Source organism: Loxodonta africana, chromosome 6 (genome assembly GCF_030014295.1).
Source record: "Loxodonta africana isolate mLoxAfr1 chromosome 6, mLoxAfr1.hap2, whole genome shotgun sequence".
NCBI classification, from domain to species: domain Eukaryota; kingdom Metazoa; phylum Chordata; class Mammalia; order Proboscidea; family Elephantidae; genus Loxodonta; species Loxodonta africana.
In genome coordinates, this window is record NC_087347.1 from 94,951,123 (window position 1) to 94,974,326 (window position 23,204).

At 42.4% G+C, this 23,204-nt stretch overlaps 1 protein-coding gene across 6 annotated transcripts in view; it reads right to left on the reverse strand.

The window, feature by feature from the left end:
* The window catches only part of FMNL2 (formin like 2), a 349,026-nt gene that overhangs the window by 6,363 nt on the left and 319,459 nt on the right, over positions 1-23,204 (reverse strand). For 5 of the 6 annotated variants that reach the window (XM_003406014.3, XM_010586319.3, XM_010586318.3 and 2 more), the window contains exons 13-25: positions 21,510-21,611; positions 19,381-19,693; positions 18,848-19,060; positions 13,810-13,934; positions 13,004-13,206; positions 11,097-11,331; positions 9,925-9,993; positions 9,734-9,814; positions 8,275-8,404; positions 5,080-5,243; positions 4,040-4,141; positions 1,634-1,732; positions 795-918 (exon numbers count right to left, since the gene is read on the reverse strand). In XM_003406014.3, the coding sequence (XP_003406062.1) occupies positions 795-918; positions 1,634-1,732; positions 4,040-4,141; positions 5,080-5,243; positions 8,275-8,404; positions 9,734-9,814; positions 9,925-9,993; positions 11,097-11,331; positions 13,004-13,206; positions 13,810-13,934; positions 18,848-19,060; positions 19,381-19,693; positions 21,510-21,611 (1,960 nt within the window). Of the gene's footprint in view, positions 1-173; positions 919-1,633; positions 1,733-4,039; positions 4,142-5,079; positions 5,244-8,274; positions 8,405-9,733; positions 9,815-9,924; positions 9,994-11,096; positions 11,332-13,003; positions 13,207-13,809; positions 13,935-18,847; positions 19,061-19,380; positions 19,694-21,509; positions 21,612-23,204 lie in introns of those variants that run through there. The other variant, XM_023542947.2, reaches the window with a different exon arrangement.

Consider the following 23,204-nt stretch of genomic DNA (forward strand, 5'->3'; position numbering starts at 1 on the left):
TCTGGAGGTTGGGAGTGGGGTGGAAAATGGAAAATATTCCAAAGACAATAAAAACTGCAATTTCCCATAATAAAAATTTTCAATATTTTGGAAGCTAATGAACAGCTCAATAGATATGAGAGTCACTTGTTGCCTCCACCACAAGGCAGTAGCCCAACTTTATAGTCCTGAAGTATGGTAGTGCCAAAACGCCTACACCTGAGAATTGGAGTAATCAGACAAGAACCAAACTGGATTAGGCACCATTCCTACCTGATAGAAGGACCGGTTCTCAGTCCTGGGTTAGAAGACTGTTGGCCCACCAATAAATCTATCAGCCCCTGATTTCATATTAGTCTTCAGTTATTCTGAATGCGAGAAGAGGATGCTAAACAGCATATTGGGAAAACTTGCATGGACTGTGGTAAGTACAAAGCTGAATGGGCCTTATCTACACTATTAATCAGGCAGGTGGGTAGGAGTAGCCATAAAGAGGAAAGCGGAGCATGGTGGCAAATCAAAGAAATGGAAAACCACTAGGAGAAAGAACCCTACTGAAACCTACAGGGTTCCAATGATATTTATAAAAAAGAGATTGCAATTTTTCTAAGAGTGTTGGGCTTCTCTGGTGGGCAGCTATTATAAATTTATTCCAAACACTAGCATGGAGTCTCCCTATGTAATTCTGGATCTGAAAAAAGTTAACTGAAGAACCTGCAAACCCTGGACAAAAGAAGCTGAAATACCTGCATGCCACCCATTCTGGTTGAGGCCAGTGGGATCTCCACAGGCCACAATGAGGAAATATCCCTTACCTGTGATAATATCTTCAATTGCACCATCTTTTCCCTCATATACATGTCTGTTATCTTTAACTTGTCGCCTTCTTAACTCTGCAATTAATTCTTGCTGCTGTCTCTTTGATTTATGAGAAGGAGACTAAAAGGAGGGAAGAATGGCAGAGATTAGTTGTGCCAGCTTTCAAGAAAATCCAAAACGTGTCTGAGCATAGTGTTGCTAGAAGCAGCCTCAGCCAAAAATACAAACAGCATCAACCCAACATTCTGCTCAAATGCAGACAAACTCAGGAAGCTTTTGGGAAGAAAACTGAAACACTGAAGAACACATGAAACTCCAGAAATGGATAGGTTGGATCCTCTGGCAACAAGGGGCAGCTGGTAATAACCATCTACTTTTTAAACCTTGGTGCACAGGGTCATGATGATGAATAATTTAACCTGTCCATCTTCATGATTTTTACCTATGATGTTGCTCTCCCTGAAGCACTCCCTACCATTCCACCTACCAAGCCCTCCAGCAAACAAGACCCAGGACTAATGGGCATTCTCATGAAGCCTTCTCTGAACCCTATGCCCTTCAGTTGCCAGCTACCTGGTTTGGCCTCTCTACATATCTAACTAAGATTTAAACCCCAGATCTCTATAAGCTTGAAAATGCTACACAAACAAGCTCTTAGCCTTATTCCAGTGGTTGCTGAACAGTGTAATCAATGAACAAATTTTCATCTGCCAAGTTTCCAAGCCCTAGAAGCAAGTGTGCAAATTGTCTTTGTCAGTCTTATGCCTGCTTGCCCTAGAGAAGTCATAAGGGCCTCTTCACACACGAGGGCCCATCTTGGCCTGGCACTTCTTACCTTTGGATCCTGCTGCTCCATCAGAGCTTCTTGCTCCAGGAGTTTCTCCATGAGAGCTTGCTCCTGCTTTTTTCTCAGCTCATTTTCCTCTTCTGCTTGCTGGTTGGATCAAAAGAAAAACTTTGTCAGTGGAAATGACATTCGTCAAGATTTTAAAAAGGCATTCCTAGTGAATCCTTAGTGAGCCAGAAAGTTAGAGTAAACTGAAGATTTAGAAGATCTATACTTTATGTCTACATTTAATTTTAATTTCATGTTTCATTGTCCATCTGTATCACACCTCTTCAAAATCTCATGGTCAGAAATTCATCTCATTCAGATGTCCTTTCCTGATGACTGCCTCCCTGCTAAATTGCTCCTCAGTCTCAGCCCCTGTAGATTTGGTGGAGACCAACCCTTTGGGCAGCTGTGCTCAGTGACTTTTGTGGGTTTGTTTTGCTTCCAGACTCTATCCCACCTACTTATCGCTTCTCTGAAAGCAGAATCTAAGATTCCTCTGCCTTTTGTCTGCTATTGGGGGAAAACACCATTCCCTTGGCCTCTTGTTTCCTTTGGGGCCCTCACTGGAGTGACACTCTTGACCTCTCTTTCCACAGCTCACTCCTTCCCAAGGGAAGTAGACTGACTAGTCTGATAAATTTGGGCGAAGAAATGGAACAGGCTCACCTCAGCTCAGCCCTCTTGGGCATTCTCTTAAGCTGTCCCTCTAAAGAGACTTCTAATTGTCCAGCTGTGAACTGATGGACGAGTCATTTGTCTAACTTGGGGTAAAGTGCAAGCTCACAGATGATGTTAACACCATATCCTCCAATCCAGCTTTTTATCAGTAATAACATTCACATTTTGATCTCTGTTGCTTTTGTCTTATGTTTCACTTTGGCTCATTCTTGGAAAAGGAAAAGAGAGATGAGATCTGCCCACAAAGCCCCTAGGTCAGTACCAGGCAGGGAGGTTATCTGTGACACCTAAGGCAAGTAAAATATCCCCTAAGTGTCACTGTTGGACAAGCATCTCACCCAGCCAGCTAACAAGACAACTGGGAGCAATCAACCTGTCACAGCCCGCAGATCACCAAGGGCAGATTCTCTTCTTGCTACTCTGCTCTACGCATGTTCTTGCTGAAGTGTCTGGCTCTGAGACCAACCGGGGCCACTTCTCAGCTTGTCTTATACAGTTTTAAAACAGCGTATATTTTCTCTTTAGGCCTTAGACTTGTAATTTCTCATTTGAAGAAATGTGGTCATAGCATATAACTAAGAGCCACCTGAGCCATCTCTGCAGCACACCAGCACCACCAGTGAACCCAGAGCAGCACAGTCATGCGCTAGAAACCAGTGACCTTCCTACTGCTCTGGTTCCTACCCACTGTCTTGCACGTGGAGTTTATATACTGTGTTCATCCTCATTGCCAAGGGCACTTTTCCCTCAGCGAACATCTTGTGCTATCACTGCTACATGAAGTCATGCTGAGAAAAGACAGCTAAACATTTTAACCTTTTGAGTTGCAGCAAAAGGCCCAAGAATGGTTGTCTAAAGCCAGTGGCCTCTAGCAGTGCTGGGGAAGTGACCTGCTATTTCCAGTATGATGCTTCTCAAACATAGGTAACCCTGCCACATCCCTCCCTCCCCTTTACAATAAACACACCTTCCTCCACTTTGTTATATGCAGACAAGCTTAGATAGTATAGGTTGCAATGCCTCCTAAGTGGGTCAAAATCTTCCAACACCTTCATTGTTCTTTCTAGAGGGACAGATTCTTCTGACACATGCCTCTTTGGGTCCCATGCTTTTTTAAGACCATGACCTTTGGTATGCCAAAGAGAGTCTCCCATTTAAAGAAGGGCCACTACTGGTCCAGACAAACACCGGAGAATGACCATAGCTAATGGCACCACTAGAGCAATGTCAGTCTAACAGGTCTGAAAACACCAGGTTTAACACAAGGAGGCTCTCCCTGACCTCAGCTCCAGCCCACACCTTTGTCCCAGGCCATGATTCCCTTCTTCCACCTGTTTAACCAATAGACAATGCCATGGGAAGCCTGGATTTTTCTAAGCCCTTCACCTCACCTGTGTGGGTGAATTGTCAATGGGGCAACAATGGTACTGGAGCATCCCACTTGCCCCAGCCAGATGAATTCTCCCAAGGGGGCAGCCAAGAGCCTTTGTTTTCTGACTGAACCCCAAGATTGCCTTGGCAAGGGCAGGTCCAGCATACAGTGAGGGCCCAAGAAGCTCTCAGCCTCCACAGGGGATTACCATCTCATACTGACCACCCGGATATGCTGTCCAAAGGGACAGAGGCGGCCTCTGTGGAGCAGCTGAGACTCAGGCCTGTCTCACAGAGGATGCCTTCTTGAGAAGTGCCGGAAAGGAGGGCTTTGAGGACTATGGTATTCCTAGTTACCTTATAGGCTTTCACAAACCGGACAAAGACTGGAAAGAAGACAGAGGGTGGTGTCGTCTTGGGGTTTTCTCCAAAGTACTTTACAACATCATCAAAGGCATCCTATGAAGAAGCAAATTTCTCTTGAATTTCATTAATTCCAGCATTGGAACTTGATGCTGTGGGGGAAAACTGAAGTGGCGGAGGAAAGCTAAGCAGCTCTCATCCCTGGGGCCCCCTCCTTCACCACCCACAATCTTCCATAGATGCCACGTTTCCTCCAAATGCCTCGACAAAGACCACCAGGAGAAGGCAATAGTGAGACACAGGGATTCCTCTCTGGGAACTCCTGCCATGTCTACACATGCACACAGACACCGTTCAAGAGTTTCCTAAGGCTAGGGCTCCTTACAACCATTGAGGTTAGAGAGACCTCAGATAAGACACTCTGATGCCAAATCCCAATTTGCTTCAATGATCCTTACAGTATCCCCACATAGTGGACACTCAGTCTCTGCTTGAACCCTTCTGTGATGCAAGACAGTCTTGCCGGGAGGCCCTTCCAGTCAGCCTACTTTCTGAGTCCCCCACACTTTGCCTTCCCTTCTACAATAATGTCTAGCTCACTCTGTACTGTTTTGCAGGTTTGTTTGTGTATCAGCAATTCCCAGTGTAGTGTAAGATTTTTAGATCGAGGTCTACGGACACCTGGAACACTGCTGTGCTAAGCACAGACCTGATACAAGTTGGTTCCACTGAATGAAGGACTCATGCAGGAGGGAGTCTAGGAATAAAAGCAAGGGAGACAGGACAGGGAGGGACTCTAGAGGGACTCTAAAGATCCCAAATTAGAAAAGGGCAATGAGCAGAACAGGGGCTTCCAGGGACAACAATCAGAAAGATGCTCACTCCTCCTCCTGTAATAATCACCGGCTACATAACAATTCTACCCCCAGCGAACAGGGCAATAGAACATTTCTTCCCCAACCAGGGCGTGCGCCCCACATAGCTTCAGGGATCCCATCTCTTCTTTGTGGGTGTCCAGGGCCACCGGTGCTTACCTGTGCAATCTTGGCGTCATCCTGCAGCTTCTTCAGCTTCCCCTCGTTGTTGAGGATGAAATCCTTCAGCAGCGTGTTGTGGTCGTGCATGGTGTACTCCCTCTTGGTCAAGTCCATGCCCCTCTGGAGCTCCTTAACATCCAATAAAACATTCTCCAGGGAGACTGAAGTAGAGAAGAAATAGTCCAGTGAACCTCAGACAGCAAAGTCAAATCCATGGCTAGTCTAGTTGGTAAGCCAAGTTCTAAGCAGATTCTTAAGAGACATAAACTGGTTACTCAAGGGCTTTCTACCTAGCTTCTGCCTTTCTCAGCAGAGATCCTTGAACATGAATAATATACTGAGCACTCACCATCAGGCACTGCAGTAAGTTCTTTACATGCACCAATTCATTTTTACCATTAGCCCATTTTTGCCAACAAGTAATAAAGAGGCTGGCTACATGGTATGCCCCAAAAAGATATACTGAAATTATAACCCCTGGTTCCTGTGAACATGATCTTGTTTGGAAATTGGATCTTTGAAGATGTTATCAGTTAACATGAGGTCTTACTAGAGTAGGGTGGGTTTTAATTCCTTTTAACTGGTGTCCTTATAAAACAGAAGAGACACAGAGACAGAGGGAAGATGGCCATATGAAGAGGCAGAGATGGAGTCAGGCTGCAGCTACAACCCAAGGAACACCTGAAGCTACCCAAAGCTGGGAGAGACAAGAAAAAATCTTCCTCAAGTGCCTTCAGAGACAGCATGGCCTGGTTGGCACTCTGAAGTTGAACGCCTAGCCTACAGAACCATGAGGGAATAAATTTCTGTTTTTCTAAGCCATCCAATTTGTAGTACTTTGGTACGGTAGCCCTAGAAAACTAATACATGTGGCCTGCCCTAGAAGCTGGCAGAGAAGGAGTTCAGATGGTAAGTGTAGACTCCAGCTCCTGTGCTGGTACACAAACATTCCATTTCTCTTACAAGACATAGCCTATCAGTTGGCCTCTATACTCAGAGGTTGCTTAACTGTAATGGGTCCAAGACATTAATCCTCTGCTTAACAGAAGTGTGCCTTTCTGTACTTGTTTGCACTTCTGGTGCTCTCCAGCAGGGGGTAGCATTTTGTTGGTTGAACTTTAGCTGTGTTGACCAGTAGGGCTAGCTGGAAACAACCTTGGACAGGTTCTCTTTTTATGCTAAACACCCCCCTCCCTGCTTCAAAATGGCTCACCAAGAGCTTTCATTATCTGCAGTGTAGCCAACCCACCCTAGAGCAGGACACTCCTTAGGTCTCCCGAGGCAGTTACCCAAAGGAGGTCCAGCCCCACCTCTGGCCCCTGATTGCCTGACCCAGCTCTGCACACGGATGAATTACAGAACAATGTGTTATGTTTTCCCCTTACAAGACTCACAATGTCTTATGCATCTTTGACTCCCAATGCTTACAACAGTGTCAAGTACACAGCAGGCACTCAAGTAATGTTCCCTGGGTAAATAAAAGAATGAATGAAAGAGAATGAGTAAATGAACAGCCGAGGGGGAGAAAATGAAGGTGCGAGTAAATGAATGAAGGTATAAAGAATCTGTGTCAGCCACCTGGGTATCATAGAGCAAACACAGAACACGGCCACAAGGTGCCTCAGTCTCCCCATCTCCCCCACTGTTTTTTTTTGCCCCCCTCCAAATGATTTACTTTTGGGAATCTTGTTTGAATCATATAAAATGTGTTACTAATTAGTAAGATGGCAATTTTCTTTTTTAACATTTTTCCTGAATTAGAATTTGACGTTTAAGAACCCTTATTCTAGGCAAAGGGGAACTTTAAAGAAGAAAAACCATTCCACCAGAACCAAACTCCTGGTAAGTGCCTAAGGAAGCACCAAGGCCTCCGCAGACTGTCTCAACCTGCACTGGAGTCTCAGTAGCGACAAAATCACCTCTCCCTGCCTCGGTCTCCCCCGACTGATCAGTCAGCAGCATCTGCTCAATATCAGTGTGGCATCTCATTCATTCACTCATTCATTTATTCCCACTGCCCAATTTGTCAGAGGCTATGAGAATTTAAAGATAACTAAAATCTGCTTATACCTTTAAGAAGTACATAGGTTGAAACTGACATGCAAACTTCTATAATAAAATCTGATAAACCATGTAATAGAGGGTAGTGAAGGCTGCTTCAGTAAAAACAGAGAAACCACAGACACTAACTCTGTAGGAAGAAGTCGAAGAAGGTCTTGCCCTCAAAGATTCAATTTCTAAGTTTGGGATAGGCCTCAGGAATCTGAATTCATAGTAAACACCCTGGCTGCTTCCGATTCAAGGTGGCAATTTGAGCCTGTAACTAACTGCAAGATCAATTTGCGTGTCCTTCCTTCTTCCAACCTAATATTGTTTTGAGCAAACATGGTATCTTGGAAGATACACTATATGAGATGTAAGAAGATCTGGGCCCTAGGCCTGTTTCTATCCTATTCTACCAAGGTCACCTTGGGCAAGACATTTAACCTCAAATAATGTCAGTTTTCTTATCTATACAATGAGATACTATCACCTTGTACATCCCAGCTATTTCTGAGTCACTGATGATTTAAAATGATAAACTCTCATAGCAAAGTAACAATGAAGAAGTATAGATAATTTAACTTGTGCTCAGGCTAAAGGCAAACATTTAGAAGGGCCACACCTGAGCAAGCTGATACTACAATATCAAATTAAAGTGTTCATTGGGAGTGACTCTCACATTGTTAAATTTCAAATAGCAGCAAAAGAATAAAAATGACAAGAATGGAAGAGGAAGGTACACAAGGCCCAAAGACTGGGATCTTTCCAGGAGATACTGAGAGAAAACCAAAACCAAATCCAGTGCTGTCAAGTCGATTCCGGCTCATAGCTACCCTAGAGAACAGAGTAGAACTGCCTCACAGACTTTCCAAGGAGCCCCTGGCGGATTCGAACTGCCGAACATTTGGTTAGCAGCCGGAGCACTTAACCACTATGCCACCAGGGTTTCCATACTGAGAGAAGGCACCTTCATATCCTTAATCACTGATGCTCTTAGGAGTGGACAACACCATGGATATGTTTCAGCTTAGAGCATCTGACTTCTTGAGGCCTTGCCTTCTTAAAGAGGTTCTGGAGAGTGGCTTAAGCAGGAAATAGTTCTCCCATGATTAAAGGGGCTAAACAATGTTAATTACTGAAATCAAGTACCTGCAGCAGCTTTCTCCACATAATGAAGCTCATTATAAAACAGGGACACTTGGTGATATTTTTCTTTCACAACATTGGATATATAGTGCAACAGGGTTTGCTTCCGGTCTGTTGACTTTGTATCTAAGAGCTGAAAACAAAAGGGAACACGGCTTGGGTGCAAGAACAAAGGATGATAGGAGCCTTACCCACCAGATAGTTTTCCCATCCAGAGTGAGTAACTGTGTATAGTTGTCCAACGGGGTGACAAAAACATTTGCAGAAGAAATTCAAGATTCAATCTGTTCTTTGGACAACCAGCCCACTGATGGTTAAATGCCTGGAGGACGTCCTGATCAGGGGGTGTGCTACACATTACAGATGACTCCAAACACCTAAGAATGGTTCACATCTTTTCTTATATCAGTTGTGCCCTACCCCCTCACGCTCTGTGCCATCTCTCCTGGCTGAAAACCAGGCAAACTCTAATTGTAGTGCTCTAGAAAGTCAATAAGCAGAGAAGTGGAGTGGGGAGTGGGGAGCTGGCAGTGTGTGCGGGTGCCCCCTACACAGCAGAGCTCCTACCTGCAGCCTTCATAGTTAGTTCAGCTGCTCTTATTCCTGAGTCTCTAATGACCCAAAACAGATATACTCCACTGCCATGCTGCTACGGCTGATATGCTCAATCTGCCAAGGGACTGACCTGTGACTGCCTGGACATTCCCTATCAAATAAACAGGTCTCTTTGGCTAGGAACTCAGCCGCTACCCAACTTTCTTGTGTGTAAGCTACTCTAGCCTCACAAAGCTGCGGGAAGAGGGCTTCACTGAGGGTTTTGACTCTGAAAAAAGCAGAGCATCTTTTCCCAACATCAAAAAAGAAATTAAAAAATACAGAAAAATATAAAGCAGGGAAAAAAATCCTGTAATCCCATCTAACCTCTCTATGAACATTCTGACCTATTTCCATTCAGTCTTTTTTCCCTACAGATTTTACTTAGTTGGGATCAAACTTTACATGCCATTTATATACCCTGACTCCTTTTCTAAACACAAATTTACCCCTTTCTTTGAAAATTCTTCACAATTATTTTAATAGCTGAAGAACAGTCCACTGTAGGAACTACTATTATAACATAGTTAATCATTTCCCAAAATGTTGGACTTCCAGATGGTTACCAATTATGTGCAATTATAAATATGATACGGCATCCAAAATCCAGACTTCTGAGGAAAGATTCCTAGAAATGGAAACACTGAGTTAAAGGGCATGAATATTTTTAAGGCTCTAAGTGTTACTGCCAATACTACCAAATGGTGTTCCAGGACATTTGTACCAATTTATCCTCCCACTAGCAGAAAACCTTCATCAAGACACCTCATCTCAACGTCCAAGAGCAGACTCCCTCCACTCCAGGACTTAATCTCTGCCAGCTGTTTTCTCCTTCACATAGTTCTTTTATTTCTTTCAGGGCACTCACCAGATCTAAACTCTGAAGTTTAAATCCATAAACTGCTCCTCGTTTACTGCTATTCATATAGTTTCCAAGGGCCAAGATGATCTGCAAGCAAAGAGAGGCAAGAGAAGCCTATCAGTATAGCATCCCAGGGAGCGGAATGCAGCGGACAAGCCAGCTCTTCCATACATGAATATGAGGAAAACTTCACTTGCCTCCAGAATTTTCTTGAGTTTTTGAGATGACTTTATAGAGACAGATGCTGCTATAACTGCGTGTAGTTGCTAGATTCCAATCAAAAGAAGGAAGGGAGGAAAAAGACATGTTAAAAACTGGCAACTAAAAATTAACACAGAAAAGCAGACCTTAAAATCCTAACGCTGAGATCTCATTTTTCCTAAGCATAACAAATTTAAGTTGTCCCAAAGATCTTAGGTAGCCCTACAAGCTCTTCTCTAAAACTGTTAGCAGTAACAATAACATAAGAACTTCTTTATCACAAAATCTGTAACCAAGAGATCAGAGTTAAAGGTCAACAGCATCTTCTGGTAAAACTCAATTCCTTGCCTGCCACTTCTAGTCATGAAATACATAAAATTTATATTTTTATAAAGATATAAAGATATAGGTATATATAAATTGATACATTTGTACATCAATGAAGCTGTCCAAGAATGGAGAAAAAAAAGCAAAAGGAATCTTATCATCCTCCAGAAGTTCTCAAAACATGTTTTTCAACAGACGTGCTACTATAATCAGCAACTGATAAGTTTATTTAGAAACCAAACCAGGAAAGAACTGAAGTTTATGATATTTATAAGCCTGTACTAGATTCACACAATGAAACAGGAGAGAGATGGTTGGCTATTATTTCCCTATCACCACAGTCTAACCCAATACACTTCAAAGGAAGAAGGCTGCTAGGACAATTTAATGCTTCCAATGAAAGTTATAAGCCTGTTCACTAAAGACACAGGATAATTTTTAGAAATTAAAGTTACATTTTCAGTCTTGCCAACCCAGCCAGAGGATTGGTATCTTTAAGAGGGGACCAAGTTTGAGAGAATGGGTCTCCTTGCCCCCCAGGATTGAAGCACCCTTTGAAATCCAGGGGACATCTATCTGTAAGACCCAGAAAATGACATTCTCAAGGGAGAATAACAATACAGAAATACGCCATTTTTCAAACTTACTTTACATAAGTTTTCAAATTTACTTCGCATACACAACATGTAAAAGATGGCTAAAATAAAATACAATCAAGAAAGTTGTGGGAAGGAGTCTTTAGAGCCCATCACACCAAGTACAATTTTGGGAGAGACCTAAAGGAAAAAAAAAGGATTCTATGTTTCTTTGAGTCCCTCCCCCACCAAGCTGCTCTACTCACAGGAGTCAGCATCTGAATGCTTTCAGCAAAGTTCCCAATAAAAGCCATGATGGTCATTTTCTGCATGAGCCTCTCAATTTTACTGAACTGCATCATGAATCGGTCTTCATCTGACAAGTTCTCCAGGGGCTTCCTTTCCCGCTCATAAAGTCGAAGCACTTTCACCTCATTCTCAGTTGGCAAGAACCTCATCAAACATTCTACAAAGTCTACAGGCAACGTCTTCAAGTCAAATCTGAAGACAGATGGGGACAGGCTGGTGTTAGAAAGAAAACCCCCTACCCTTTAACCACACCTTGGTCTGGTCAAGCTCATGAACTACCCCGTGACTGAGTTCAAGAGTAGTACTAGTACTGTGAACGACCCACCCTGGTACTGGTTCCTGACTGTGGATCAAGTACCTTACTTGGTCCTTCCTCAAAACCTGTACCTTACCATAGGCTGCCATTCCGTTTTTAGACTACCGTTGTAATTAATTCTAAACCCACTGCCATCAAGTCAATTCCGACTCATAGCAACCCCATAGGACACAGCAGAACTTCCCCATAGGGTTTCCAAGCAGCAATTTGTAGATTCAGACTGCTGACCTTTTGGTTAGCAGCAAAGCTAACCAAAAGGGTTCCCAGTTAGTTCTAAGCCTCTGGAAATCAATGGTTAAATGACAGCAGGAAGAGGCAGGATGAAGGCTGAAGCCATCTAATGGTTAAGTGGTTCAAGGACATGGTTTTCTGGACAATGTAAAGTACTGCTAAATAAGGAGATTGAGACTATACACAGAATTATGAAATATCTGGTGAATTCTGTAAAATATTTCAATTAAACCAAGAGATTGGGACATTCTTTGCTTCTTTAGGAAAAAAATGCATCCAAATGCCTGTGCTGTATGGATGTTTTAGCTTAAATGCAAACATCCCTTCAAGGAATGCCAGGTCTGTGGATGTATGCTCAATCTGAACAAAGTATTTGCTACGACCTCTATTTTATTCTCTGAACAATCTCCTTTGAGCCAAATAATAGTTATATTTAATCATCACTACAAACAAGATTAAAAACCAGAATGCATATCAGAAATGAGAAAGATTACAGGAGGCACTGGACTGTTAGTTTATAGCCTCAAATTATTTTTTAGGGTCATCCACTCCTCCTCTTAAGAGTCTCTGATTAAAATTTATAAAGTACCAACTTGTGAAGACTTAGTTCCTGAAACATTTAGTAACATCCTTATCATATTTTTAAGTCACCACGGCCACAAGGAGAGTAGAATGTTAATAGAGAAGTAAATAAAACCAACGCCTTCTATGCAGTTCAAAAAAAAGGAGAACAGAACTTTGTTTAAAATGTCTTGAAAATGCACAGAGCAACAGAAATCATATTCCTATTGTTATGAATTAAAATATACACCTGTATCATATTTGCATTTGGCATTGAATTGTGGCATTCCACAAATGCCATCAAATTCATATTCAACAAATCTGGACTGAATTCTGATACTCCAGAGAAAGCTGATATTTTCTTCCCTTCCCTAACATCTGCAATACTCGGCTCAACTTTCCTTTTCTATAAGCATTGCTGTAGGCCTATCTAAGAGAGCAGACCAAGATAATAAATGATGTAACAATCCAGATGTTATTTTTCAAAAGCAATTAATCACTCATTCTAATACAGCACTCCCTAGGGTAATCTCCGGTCTGCCTCTTTAGTATTACCATGTTATTCAACCCCGAAGTAGCACACACGTAAGAAAGGGCATCTCCAGTGCGCGGATATCAAGAATTGCTCAATCTTTTATCTTAGACCTTGTCCCGCTATTGAAACATTTCCATTATCTATCAATTCATAACTTTCTTATTTTCATTTTTTATCCTTAACTTACTCAGATATAATTCTCCACAATGCTCTGAACTTACACATGAATAGCTTTACATATCTCGTCGGCAGTCTTTCCAGCCTTCCTTAAAGTGATGGCAAGGTTTTTTGCCCTATTTGCTTCTAGTAAGGTCACTTTGTTTGATCCCTTCTGTGTTATCTTCTGTTTGCTTGAAGAAAGATCAATGGCAGGACCTTGGGCTTTTGTCTTGAATATTTCCTCAAACTCATCCACATTTAAGTCCTGGGGGAGAAATTAAATCGGCAAATTAAATCCTACTTAAAAATTAACCCAGAAAGTCACCATTTGGACAGTTTCTTTGGCACCAAAGATTTTACTTTTCCTATTTAATATCTGTTTTTGCCGTAGTTGGCTCACTTTTTCCTATTTTTGGCACAGTGAGACTTGTGACACATAAACAGAAAGAAATCTCTAAAGCAGACAATTCAATGCCTTTCAACAGTTAGCTTGCATAGATGGCTACCATGGACTAAAACTGCCTATCAAAAGGAGGTAGGCAGTATGATTACTGAGTTCTTATTTGCATACAATTCAATAAAGGGTTTTTATGCCCTTTTATAAATTAAGGGCAGGGACTATATAACATACATATGTTGTGGCATACACTGATGCACAAAACTTACATTTTTAAATAATTTTTAAACAGTTTTAGAACCATTTTACAAAACAGCATTTGTTTTTATTTAATATTATCAAATGTTTTCTTCTTTACATCGAGGCATTTAAAACACTAGCAGTTCATCATCAAAACTTCTAGGTTAAAAGAGCAGCCATTTTGGCTGTCCTGGACAGCGAGGCCCCATTTCTAACCAGTAAGAACAATACCTCCAGAATGCGTTCGTCATCAATTTCATTGAAGACTGTGCCGTTGATCTGATTGGGCTTCAGGGCAACCCAGTTGAAAACCGGCATTCTGAACTTTGTCTTGATTGGCTTCTTAATTTTCACAGCTAGAGATGTCAGAGAGAATGAAATTAAGCCCCATCAAGACCCCGTGACCTCAGAAACAATTAGACAACAGTCCTTGCAGATGACACTTTAACACTGGAGGAAGGGTGGCAAGAGGCGCCTAAGTGTTTTTAAATAGGGAAAATATCACGCATGGCCTTGGCCAGAGCGTTTTGAGGTCATCATTTATTTGGCTGACTGGATACAATGTAGTGTTAAAGCTGTCTAAGATCTGGGGGTTGATATAAAAAAAAAAAAAAAAAAGGCAGGAATTTGGACTACCGTATTACGGCCACAATATTGGGACAATGCTTAGGACAAATTGTTTTTTGAGAAAAAAAAAATTATTATTAATGTTATTGGATGGCAGATAGGGTGAACACACTGTGACTTCGACATTGGTGAGTCTATAGTGAATTTTGATATTCTAAATTCTTGGTTCTTGAGTACGTTGTTTCCAAACAAATCTGAAAAGACGATCAGAGACTGCAGACAGTGACTGCCTCAACCACCAGGAAAGTAACATCAAAAAAGCTGACTTTCAGCCAGAGCAATACATTCCTGAGTATGATTTTCATAGAGGGGATTTATATTTACTGCTTAGAAATTTCAAACAAATGAAGGGCCATGGATGGCCCAAATTAGAAAAATGTTTAAGACAGAAAGAGGTACTACTTAGAAATCAAGACATTATATTGTTTCTCAGGAATGGCAACGGTCACTTCTTCCCTCTTTCTGGGGAACAAGGTCTCCCCAGGCCTCAGCTATGTGAAACTAGAAGGCATCAATGGACACACTAAAAATACAGAAAACCTCTTAATACAGAGAAAGAGGATCTTTAAAGGTCAGAAAAAAAATGCTAACTCTTCTTACTGTGTGGATATGGGCTAAAAAGGAAATCTATTAAAGAATTCTGTGTATTAATTACACATCATAAAGAAGTCTTCCCAAACCATTTAGCTATACATGTTCTCCTTCACAGGTCTGTCCCAGGAAGCCCACCCCACTATTTGGGAGTTCCACTATCTGCCATCATTAGCAAGTGAGGGCAGACAGCTCCAAAGGCTTCAGTGCAGAACAAAAAAAAATGTGATACACAACTGAGCTTTCATCCGGCTGCCTGTCTCTTTGGGAGTTAGCTGGACATGGGAGACAAAGGGTGCCGCCTCTCATTCCTCCAGAGTTACAAAGGCCATGTAAACAGCAGGAATGTCATCTGATAACCCACACAAAAGCATGCAGGAACACAGAAACACAGCTTTTTGCCAAACCAGTCCTTTTCGCCACCAGCCTCAAGTCTCCACTATCCACCAATGTCAGATTCCTCGTCACTTCTGTCTATGCTACCCAGGAAAACCAAAAGCCTCTAAGGGGTAAAGGAACCAAGCTTCCTCTAATCTGGCGTTTCAGCAATGGGCGGTGGTAGAGGGACACGGGGAAGGAGCTGTGCAGGGATCTTTTCATAATCTGAGGTGACAGGTGCCATTTGCTTCCTACATTCCCATTCCATTTATAGCTACTCTACTCTTAACTCTTTTGCAAGACTAGTGATAGGCCTGAGATCAGAACACAGGCAAGGAAGTTCTCCAAGAAAAGCTTTTACTGACTCAGATACTAGCTCCAATGAGAGATATATAGGTGACCACAAGATATACCCTGTCCCCCGTATTCAGGCTAAAGAAAAGTGGCTCTGAGCAAATGAGTAGGTTGGTGGTTCTTCACAGAGCAAGCCAGAGAACAGAGGGAGAAAACTGAAAAAGAGGCTTTTCCCAGCAGCTCCTCCTTGTTCTGTGAAGGAGCACTCCTCTTCTCCTCAGAATAGATCCAAAACCCTTCTAGAGTTGAGGCCTTGGATCCAACTATGAAAATTAAATTAAAAGGAAAACATTCCTTTTCTCGGGGCAAAAGGAATGTGGCATATGAAACCTAGAATGACCAATTAGAAGACAACAATCTCTTCTACAGTGTCAACTAAAAGATATGGGCAAACCGGGAGTAACAGTCAGCCAACAACAAGACTGCCCGCAGACACAAAGGCAAAATGCAATGATGGGTCAAAGAAAGATGGAGTGGAAAGATGTCAAGGCACAATGTGACCAATGGGAACGCATGGTAAATACGCAACACACTCAGTGAGGAGCAACCTACAGAAAAGCTTGATTGGCCCATCTTTTGTGGAAGCAGAGAGAAGAAAAAAAAAAATTAGATATGGTTAGAGTCAAGGGGCTCAGCAGTTCACGTACTTTTAGCATAGAATTTCATGCTTCTTGGACATATTCCACAAGGCAGCACAGAGCCAAAAGTTCATTTCCATTCTGGCCTGCCTTGAAGATGCACTCATTATTTGTTTTGTTTAAAAAAATAATCCTTTTTGGAAGAGGAAAATAAAAAAATATTTTATTGCAGTGGTTGCAAACAGCCATATTGAACTATGCTAGGTATTCTACAGGATATGAACAATTGTATTAAATAAAAGACAATCAGTAGAGGCTCAGATTCCCATTTTGAAGATCCAAGCACATTCTCCTAAAGAGACAGCAAATGTTACAGACTTCCCAGCAGTCTGTTATAGACGTCCTAACCCAGGAAAGGGAGCCAGATCTATCACAGATTTGAGGAAACATGCCTTACACCTCAAATGCTTAGTTCATGTTAGTAATATTTTTTTCTATAAAATGCAAAGGAAACTCTCAACTAGGTAAACTTAGGGGACTACTTCTGGTCCCCTGTCTTGGCCACCAAGAATACACTTGCTCACTGCCTGCTGAAGAGATAAGACATCCCGTTGCCTGTAGGCCCAGAGGTCTTGTGTGGTCTCAGGTTTCTAATTTCCCAGGAGCCCTTGGCAATCAGCTCAGCTCTGTGTCTTGACTCTACTGGGATATCCTGATTCTATCCGGCCTCTTAGTTTCAAACATATACACAGTTAATGAACACACTGTGCAAAACATTTTGCAAAATGGCTACAATCACTAAGTATAAACAGCCAGATTAAGGATAATTACTGAAGAGAGATTAAAGGCCGTATAGAAATCGCCTGATCTCAAGCTATCGTAGACTCGTAAGAGTCTAGAACAGAAAGTGTTGTGATTGCTTAACTATTTATGGAACTAAAGAGGAGTTTCTTCAACCCCATGTATAGTCCTCTAAATTGCATAAGGCACAAAGCAGACAACATCCAATTGCGGTAACCCTAAATGCAGCAGCTGGCAATCAGGTCAGCACCCCTTAAAATTGTGGGTGCTAACAGAAGCCAATACATTTTAAAAATGGAGAAGTGGGCAGAGCCCAGGCACAAAATTCAACCAGACACGAAGGGAGCCCTGGACATGAACTCCTCAGCCTCTTGGCTCTTTCACTCTGCCAAGGCAGTTCTGAGCTCTAACGTTAGTGCTCAGGTGAATGGAAGTGGATGCTATATCACACATTACATTTTGCCAGAGAGAAGGGAGGCAGTAAAAAATGAGAGCCACTACAGCACACACACCTCACGGTGAGTGCGCTATGGGCCGTGAGGTAAATCTAGTCAGTAAGCCCAGTGCACGTGATGGTTATGGGTTTTCACACTCAATCACTCAGGACAGCCTGTTGACGGAACAGATTCCTAGGGCTTGTTATGAGGTTTTTTTGTTTGTTGTTCTTTTACATTCCAAAATCCAACAGTTCCACGATGACTCTCCTCCAACCTTTCTCCTTCAGAAGCAATAAAAGTTCTAGAAGAAAGTAGTAGACAGGGAGACCTTGAAGGGTAGAAATGAGTCACTGATTTACTGTGAACATTATCTTGAAGGGCATCTTTGTTTCTTTAACAATTTTACAGAAGTTAAGAGTGGAAGTAAACATCACAGATTGGCTGTGGAACAAGTGTGGTATGGCTGCTTTCTGATGTCCAAAAGGACTTCAGTGATCACTAGTATGACTGGCCCTGATGACTGGCTGCTAAAACTGCTGCCGGGACACTCTGAGGGATGGAGATCGGGAAATGTTTTACAGCTAAGGTTGCCTGTTGGGCTTCAGGCAAAGGCTCTGAAAACTACTGTAGCCTTGGAAATGGAGGCCTTTAGAGTAGCAGTTCTTCATCCAAAGTCAGAAGCCTCATGAAGAGGCTGAGGTGGATGAGGAAGGAGAATGTCCTAGTGTCAAGGAGATGGTAAAGCTCACAGCAATTCCGAATGCCAGGGAAACACACCATGACTAGAAAAACAGCCTCTAATATTTTTGGAAAAAGTAAAAACTCATTTCCATTAGTCAAAAATAAGAACTTCTATTTCAAGGCATTACAACAGCTCACTTCCTCTCCCACTTCACTCTCCACCCCCAATTTTATTTTGGGGGTGGAGGGTGAGGTAAGGAAGCTGTATTCTATCTCCTGGTTAAGAGGAGGAAAATATTCTTTATTCAGAAACATTTAAAGGCATGGAAATTCTGCTGTTGGCAGCCTTTCTCCTTGAAGTTTGAATCTACTAGAGTGAGTTCTGATATCCTCAAATATGGAGAAGAAATGCCTGGAAGCCTACATCAGGCAATGGAACAGAAAGGTGTTTGCCCTTTCAAAGATGATATTGCATATACATTTAACAAAAAAGACCCCTAAGCACTCAGCTCAGTGCCCACAGGTGTCTGAGAAGTGTTTTCTGAACCCATGAAAATGTACTAATCCTTAAGAAGATAGTTTATCTCCCTTTCTCTACATTTGGAGAGTAGAAGGACGGAAGAAGGTTAAGAGACAATTTCACCTTCACTGGCTACACTGGCAAGAAATGTTCTAATATTAAGAGGAGATACGTGTGATAGCAACAGACCTGCACTCTGAAAGAATGCCTTTAGCCCTCAGGAGATAAGACAAATGAGTATTTCTCACACAAGTAAAAAAAAAAAAAAATTTAAGTACCTGGGCTTAATTCTGGACTCTTACCTGCTAATCCTGAGTTGAAAACCACTGTGGGCGAGGATGTTCCAGGCAGTGGGGGTGCAGAGGGGGGCGGTGGGGGCGGTAAAGGAGGAGCTGGCACAGTCTCGGCTGCAGGTCCTGGGAGAGGAGGAGGTGGGGGAGGGGGTGGGGGAGGGGGTGGCGGGGGTGGTGGAGGCGGGGGTGGCGGCATAGGTGGTGTTACTGGACCATTTTGCACTAGCAAAGGAGAAAAGGAACAGATGTGACTTCAAAAACAGAGGAATTTTTTTTTTCCTCACAGTATGTCACATACATGTATCTGAAAAACAAAGCATTTAAAAGGACAAAAGGATATTTTTTCAAAGACTATAAGATTTCCTCATTGACAAATGGGTAGATCACAACACATGTGGAGATTTATAACCTTAATCTCAACAGATGAATTGTTCTACAAATAAGTATAAGAACATGCCAACATAAAGGGCATAAATGGCCAGTTGGTAAAAGAAACACAAATACCCCAACCCTACCTTAGTCCTCATGCCAAGGCTCCTTACCTGCTTCAGGTGCATCTGATGACAGAGGTAGTGGTGGGGGAGGGGGGGGCAAGGGCCCTGAGGTGGCGGCCCCCGTTACTGGTCCAACATAGGTACCAACTGCCACTTCGGACCCCACAGGCAATGTGCCTGAGGCCACGACTGGCAGTATAGCGATCTCCCCATCCCCTTTCTTCTGAATTTTAATGGTCCCTTGTTTCTCCAGTTCATGGATCTTTTTTTCCAGGGTAGACTGTCTTTGAATGGCTTCTTCTTTTTCCTTGACCATTTTTCTTAATGTGTGAACCTGGGTATTTGCATCTTTGTAGATTTCCTGCAAGAGAGTCTGTGATGAAGAATTTGTCTTCATGTGACATTCCTATCTGTCCCCATCAGATGGGCACACTGAGGATAAAGAAAATAACTAAAAAGTAGGAAAAGGATATGGAGTCCTTGAGTGGCACAGTTAAGCACTCGACTACTAGCTTAAAAGTTGGCGGTTCAAATCCATACAGAGGTACCTCTGAAGAGAGACCTGGTGATTTGCTTCCAACTTTGAAAACCCTAGAGAGCAAGCAGTTCTACTCTGCACACGTGGGTCACCTTGCGTTGGAACAGATTCAACAGCAACTAACAGCAGGAAATAGATACTTATACAAATAGTAATTATATGGAACTCAACCAGAATTTATAAAGTCCCATCAATCGTCAATTGTTCACCGGTAACATACACCAACGTAGTCTGGCAATTGTGTCATTGTTAAGATAGGTCTTTACACTTAATAAATACAGCTAACTCAATTTTCTCAGCAAGTGGAGAGGAGCAGGGCAGAAATGATCCCAAAATCATTTTACAGTTGACTCTGGAATATACTAACTCTATTCTGGTGGTACAGCATGCTTTGCTTTCACTTATTACAAAATTCCTTTGTAACTTCTAGAAATGTATCAGCTAACAACAGACAAAAGGGCCTGGGACCGAAGTCAGACTGGGATTAAACACGCTTTGCAGAGAGCATGGAATCATCTACTCGTGAGTAAGCAGGAGTGAGCAGTTCTTGAACGAATTGTTCTGGCCCTCACAATGCCCCCTTGACCAGGGCTCAGGGCAGGGACCGTGTGAACATCTTCCCTTTGGTAACGCAGTTAACAGAATGGGCCAAAGCTTCTGTCTAAGTTTTTAGCAGAAAACAGCAAGTTACAACTTTCAATTCAAAGCCCATCCTGGTTCCTTTTGTAAGGGGCACACGGAAGTTCCAGCGGAAAGAATTTATGGAACTGAACTTACTTGCTGGGCCTTGTACATGTGATCTCTCACCACAAACCTCCAGCAAGCAGGGAAACATTCTTCACACCCTGTCTATTATTAATAATCTGAGCATCTGAACTGGAATTGAGTCCATATGCTACAACTTTGTTTCAGCAGCGTGCCAGAAAGCAAATTTCCTAGATTTAACTGTAGGACATGTCAGGACATCAGGCAACACACGCAGACCTGATAACCAGCACATAAAAGGTGCCATTTCATTACCAGTGGTGTAAAAGCTAGCCGTCGCCTGAAAGCCCTCAAGACATTGTGATGTTCTGTATGTTCTGTACAATCCCAAGATCATGGATGGCACGCCATAAATACCCAACATGTAAGGTGAAACCAGTGTAAGGCCAAATAAAATGCCCAGGATTAGCTGACAGTAAAACAGATTGGTTTTGGTTTGCTCTTTTTGGTGAATATTAATTTCACCGTTTCCACGGCAACCACCAAATCTGGTTTCAAGTAGATGCAAAGAAATACAAAGAAGCCCGAGGCGTAATAAAAAATAAGTAAGTGGCACGCATTAAATCCATGCTGTGTTTTTATTTCTAGCCAAATAGATGAGCCACAGAATCGACTCAGTTTCTTCCAGATGGGACAACATTGTTGTTCCCAAAACCTATAAGGAAATACTGACTCTCTCATATTTGACTGTGCACACGTGTATACAAACTGACTATGTGCATGTTTCATTAGAGTATTACCTCTGAAATGGTTCCAGTAAATACGCTGCACCAATGCATCCATCTGAACTTAATGTATTCCATGTCCCACTAGCCTAAAGGGGACACGCGTTCCCCGCCATGCCCGTCGGGGCAGCTGTCATCATCACACTTACTCGGACAACATCCAGCTCCTTGTTCCTCTGCATGAGCTGCTTTTCCAGTTCCACAATCTTGGACATGGCTTCATTTTCCGTGTCTTGAAGTTTCTCGGACAACTGTAAAGTTTTTAAAGGGAAGCTGTGTCACAACATGGGACGAAACTAATCTAGGCCCTTGGTTCTCAGAAAGTATGGCTCGGAGACCATCAGGAGACTACCGGAATCCTACATATGTTCCACCAACTTGTCTTCTGGCATTGTAAATATTTATAATATGACCCCAAATACGTATTTGTTTCTGACAAGAATGAATAATTTATATCTAATCCTTAACAAAACGCACATGGCAGCTCCTCAGTTTTCAACATACATGGTGTGTCTCCCTCCATTTCTGAAGGAGCTAGCAAGGGTAGCTTGGGTGGTGCAAATGGTTAACACACTTAGGTTATAACAGAAAGGTGAGAGGTTCAGGCCCCCCCAGAAGTACCTCTGAAGAAAGGCCTGGAGGTTTACTTCCAAAAAATCAGCCCTTAAAAAATCTGTGGAGTAAATTCTATTCTGACATACATGGGATTGCCGTGAGGTGGAACCAACTGGATGGTAACTGGTGCTAGTAGCAAGAACAGAGAACAGTAAAGTGAGGGCGAGAGGGGCGAAAAATCTTCAGTTCCCTTATTTCCCCCTTAAGAAAGGACCATCAGCCAAAAGCTTTTGGAAACAGTTGATCCAAAAAACTTTGTTCTGTCATCATAGATCCAGTTTAAAAAAAAAAGACTACTATTTGCTGCAACCCAAACTACCCAAATAAGACAAGACATTTTGGGAGGCAGCTCAAATAAACAGGTGGTCTGCTACAAAAGTGGGTATGTAAATACAGCCATGCAATGCTGGCTGAGGCTTCAAGTGAAACACAGGGTGGCCATGTGTTAAATAGCTACTTTTAGTTAGCATAAAAGCATAAGGCTCTAAAATTGAGCAACTTCAGGTTTCTTCTACCTCACTGAAAATGATCACAGGTAAGGAAAATCAGCAAGGCAAGGCTAGCAGCAAGAGTGGAGATTTACACTGACCAGGCTCAGAATATAACACAAACCTGTTAAGGGAAGACTATTAGGCCTATAAATTCTCTCCCTAAGAAGGTGCCAACTAGGCTGCTGTAGCATTTACAAAAGGAGGGCCTGGGGCTCACCAACATGGCTTAAACACAAGCCAGGAAGAGGCCCGTTTTCAGAATGATGGGGAAAGGTGAAGGGCACAAAGCACCTGTCTCCTAAAGAAACACAGAGGAAAATAAACAGACTGTTCAAAGAGAAAAATGATATCCCTTAAGAAAAAAAAAAGACAACTCATTTCACAATCAAGAAAACAGTCAATCAGAATGTCATCAAAATAATCAGGTCCTCGGGTCTTAAAAGCCTGTGAGCAGCCATCTAGGATACTCCACTGGTCTTACTCCTTAGGAAGCTAGGAAGAACGAAGAAAACTAATGGTACAAAGGAAAGATTAGTCCAAAGGACTAATGAGCCACATCTACCATGGCCTCCATCAGACTGAGTTCAGTACAACGAGATGGTGCCCGGCTACCACCACTGACTGCTCTGACAGGGATCACAATAGAGGGTCCCAGACAGAGCTGGAGAAAAATGTAGAACAAAATTCTAAATCAAAAAGAAAGACTGGACTTGCTGGCCTGACAGAGACTGGAGAAAC